This window comes from Asterias rubens, chromosome 8, assembly GCF_902459465.1.
Source record: "Asterias rubens chromosome 8, eAstRub1.3, whole genome shotgun sequence".
In the NCBI taxonomy this organism is placed as follows: Eukaryota; Metazoa; Echinodermata; class Asteroidea; order Forcipulatida; family Asteriidae; genus Asterias; species Asterias rubens.
Window position 1 is genome coordinate 14,943,146 of NC_047069.1, and position 4,648 is coordinate 14,947,793.

General features: G+C 37.3%; 1 protein-coding gene across 1 annotated transcript; it reads right to left on the reverse strand.

The window, feature by feature from the left end:
• Positions 1–1,117: 1,117 nt before the first annotated feature.
• On the reverse strand, positions 1,118–4,338 carry LOC117293700. Its single transcript, XM_033776113.1, has 2 exons — positions 3,690–4,338; positions 1,118–2,004 (listed from the first exon to the last, which is right to left on the reverse strand). Exons 1-2 carry the CDS (start codon positions 3,934–3,936, stop codon positions 1,895–1,897), a joined length of 357 nt encoding a protein of 118 aa, XP_033632004.1. The 5' UTR covers positions 3,937–4,338; the 3' UTR covers positions 1,118–1,894.
• Between the last annotated feature and the right edge of the window lie 310 nt (positions 4,339–4,648).

The window sequence follows — 4,648 nt, forward strand, 5'->3', positions numbered from 1 at the left end:
ACAATAGTTTACAAAACTGTCATTATTGTGTCAGACCCAACAAAAACTCTACTACCAAGGTAAGGATAAAAATGATCACAAAATAGTAATTTTTTTAATATTATTGTTTTATCATGTAAACTTGTACATATATTTTTGATGTAATTTTTTTGTTAACCAAATGCCATTAGTCTATGACTTTTTATTTGGTCCTGTATTTTTATTTGAAAATAAACCAATATTGAATTGAATTGAATACAAAAATGTGAAACTAACGATAGCTATTACAGTGGATTTCAGTGGCGTTTTTCGGAGTAGTAGCGAAATTAGTTACGAAACTGTTACGTAAGATCGTAAAATATTAACAGCATTAAACAAACCAATAATTGATCTGAATAAAACAAAGTTAAAAATAAGGGACCCTTTTTGCCGCATTAGTAAAAATAAAAAAATAAAAAAAATAAAAATAAAAATAAACAACAGGACATTTCAAATATGTCTTTTTACGTTTACAATTTGATTTACGGTCGTGATGGAAGAACATAATTATGATCGCTTTCCAATGAACAGTTACAACTCTCTATTACGAACATATTCCTGTTCTCTGTGAACTTATTTAAAGAATTATGGTTTTTGTAAATTAATTTTTGACCTTAACAATAATGGATTAAAAGTACTGTCAACCTTCAAATTAGTAACAACCATTTGCAATTTTATGTGGCATTCTTGTGTTGGAAGTAAAACTACGCAATAAAGGAAGACACATCTTACGAAAACTTTACATAACACTTTTAAAGCAAATCACAATGTTGTTGCTGTTGCCAAATGACTTATATAATTTGTTTACTGGGTGGCTCGTAAGTCATCAAGTTAAAAGCACCGGATACGTTTGGAAGTTGTCAAATATTCTCACTTTTTGTACCCTAATTATATGCATAAAATAACAAACCTGTGAACATTTTGGCACAATTGGTCAACGAAGTTGCAAGAAAATAATGAAATAGAAATCACAAATTTGTGATCTTTCAGATGCATAATAAAAGTCTTCATTCCAGGTTAAAAATATTTTAGTGAGAAATCGCCTCGTTCTCAAAAACTATACGTTACTTCAGAAGGAGCCGTTTCTCACAATGTTTCATACTATCAACAGCTCTCCATTCCTCGTTACCAAGTAAGTTTTTAAGATAATGTTTTTTAGTAATAACCAAACGTTTTCAGTGCCTTTGATCAACTTTACCTGTGCCATTATAAATGTACAATAAAAGTAAACTGTGGAAATTTCATTTCAAAAGGGGGTAGCGGTTTGAGATATCGCCGAATGTCTGGAGCGCTTATTATGTATCAGGGAATCAGGCAGGAATAATAATAAGTGGAACACACACACTGAGATACCCATGACACTGTGACACCATATGAAATAATTATACAGTATCCATCTCAATTCTTACCTTATTTCAGACTAAACTGTTTGAGTAGGATTTGAAACTTACTTGAAACTTAATTTGTAATAATCTCTAATGTGTTGGTGTGGTTCTGAAAAGAACCGTTGGTTTTAACTTAACGGTGCTCTGATCGTCTTCTAGAAAATGTTTGAACAAAAAACTTTCCTGTCTTTTTAACATGCACTTGTATTGGGGACTATAATTAATAGCCCTATAGGCTACATATACAAACCGATGACTGCAATGGAAATAATCGGTTTTCTCTAGGCAAACCTGACATGGACACTCTTTTCAGGCCATCATTATGTTTTTGTTTGAATATATTTTAAATGAAAAGTACACCAGACTGTAGGCTATAACACACACATGTTTAAAGTTGCAGTTATATGATTGTGATGTTGATTATAATTTTTAAAGTGACATTGCTGCAGTAACGAAGCACAGCGGACGTTCTCCCGTGCGATACATGCCCATTAATTGATCTTCTGAAAGTACAGGTGCAAGACATCCTTCCGCATGCCCATCGCAATTGCTTCGGATAACTCCGTGTCGCTTGAAAATGAAACAAAGTCACCTTCAACATCTGTGAATTAAACGAAAACATAAGCAATAATCAAAAGTTAAAAGTTTGGCTACAGGGGAAAAAAATGTAATTATATTAACTAATGAACTATACCTGATAGGCCTATGCTAAATGGCAACTAAAGCACATAATCCTGAATGAAGATGACCGACAGAAGGTTTGAACACAACAAGGACTGGATGAGAGATGAGGGTAGAAAATGTGGCGGGAGAGGGAACAGCAGGGATAAGATAGGAACAAAGACAACCCAGTTCAAACTTGCCAGGATTAAAAGCGTACTTAAACACCGTAACCTCAAAGTTAGACTTGATGACAAGTCGTTAGGCGCTGCCTATTTGTCTGCCTTTCATGCAACAGTCATAGTGCGATGTTACACATGCAACAGTCGTAGGTAGCGTGAGGCAGACTGACTAGCGTGAGGCAGACTGACTCACACACACATACTGGGATCGAGGGTGTGTGTATCGTCCCCGTAGCTACACCGCGCTGTAACTACACACCGCGCTTATGAGTGTAAAACATTACGATATCCTGAAAAAAATTCGATAAAATATAATCGAATAATAAGGTGTTTGATCCGGACCGAACTTTTGGTTTGGGATAAATCTTCGGCAAAGCAACCGCGGGGCCAAGCTAGCCTGAGCTGAACCTGGAACGGAAGCCGTGGTTTCGAAAAGGGCAATATTTATATTATTTGTTGTACACAAACAGGGGTCGATTTCACAAAGAGTTAGGACTAGTCCTTACTTAGGACTAACTTAGGACTAGTCCTAGGAGATATACAAATTGCATGGACAGTCCTAAGTTAGGACGAGTAACTGGTCCTAACTCGAGATAAGACTAGTCCCAACTCTTTTCGAAATCCACCCCAGAGCACCAGTATACTTTCAGCACTGCACAACAATGGCACTTTAATTTAACACCTGTAATTTAAAATTAAAGCCTATAACATAGACCTAAGCAGCAGCTGGCTGCTAATTTGGGGTTAGTTTGTGAACATTTACTCGGCGCTTACATTTTGATGTTTTGGGGTTTCACATCTAAAAATGATTGTCTCTGATTCAACCTCCACAAAACTTTGACAGTTGTGTTCTCGGGTGTTTCATTACAAACCGTATACGGTTTTGCTTTAGGCTTCCAATTGTGTTGCAATAGTTTTAACTTTATGAAAATCCTCATTCTTAAAGGCACTGGTAATTACTCAAAATAATTGTTAGCATAAAAATTACCTTTTGAAGAGCAATGGGGAGCTGTTGGTAGTATAAATTGTGAGAAACAACTCCTTCTAAAGTGTAGTTTTTGAGAAAGAAGTAATTTCTCACTTAAATATTTGAGATTAAGAGACTTCAGCTGAGGTCTCAAATTCAAGGTATCCGTACTCACACAAGCATCTGAAAATACACTCTACCTCCATAGTGTGACAAGGGTGTTTTTTCTTCAACCATTCTCTCGCAACTTTGACGACAACGAGTCAAAATTTTCACAGGTTCGTTATTTTATGCATGTTGAGATAGGCCCCACACTATAGACCCAGTAACTGGGGCACTGTATTCTTTTTTTAGTTTTAAGTTTCGACATTATCGGTCATACTAGCGTAATGTCAAAATTTCAAAAGGAATACAGCGCCCCAGTTACTGGGTCTAGCCCCACACCAAGTGAGAACACTGATCCGTAGGTCCCCTCACCTTTCCAGAACAGCTGTAATTTACATAGAGATATCCCGAAGGCTTCAATTAATCCAGAGTGCAACTTAGCATAATTCAGATGTAGCGGAGCAGCGAATGAGAGGTAGCGAATTCCCTGCGGCCGAGTCTTAAGTTCTGCCGTGGCGTTCACATTTACACTCCCGGAAAGCCAATATGCCTTCACATGAAGTTTCTGAAGTGCTCTTGATTTGGCAATGTTAACCCATTCTGGTACACGGTCAGCCATGGTGGTTAACTTATAGGCCCCTCCCAGACTATTTGTATAAAACAAATATCAAACCAGTGTTCCAACTGCTTGAAGTAATCTTTTTATCCGGGAAAATACGCTCTAAATATAGATCGGCCTTGAACGAAGCCACGTCAAGATCCTGATGGTCACGTGTGATGATATACAGTTGATCTCGTATTCATTTCACACTGGAGATTCACAGTCAAATTATATGCAAGCTGCATACAGAAGCCGATAAACATCACCTCGGACCCCAATCAAAACAAGCTTTATACATCGATGCACGTTTTTCCAATTCACCGGTCATGTAAAACCAATACCTGTCTTGATCATTGCGGATAAAGACATGCATGAAAACAGGCGACCAGTCTATGGGAAATCCCAAAACACTTCCGTGATTTTATTTAGTAACTTAAATCTACCGACCGAGGGCGCACTTCAATCAGGGTAATCGGGGTAGATATTTATAAGAAAAATACCCACTCAGGTAGGCCCAATACCCGATTTTTAGCAAAATGAATTTACTATTGTGCAAACATTTGACCTTGCATATCAGAAAATTATCACCCACGAAGTGAGCGTGTCACATCCATGTGCAATTTATGATTAGTTTTTACTGTTCGTCTTTTTTCTGCTCTCCCCGCTTGAGATTCGGAGAAAAGCACAAGACAGGAGAGAATGGGAAAAGCTTGTGTCCGCCTGCTGTGCA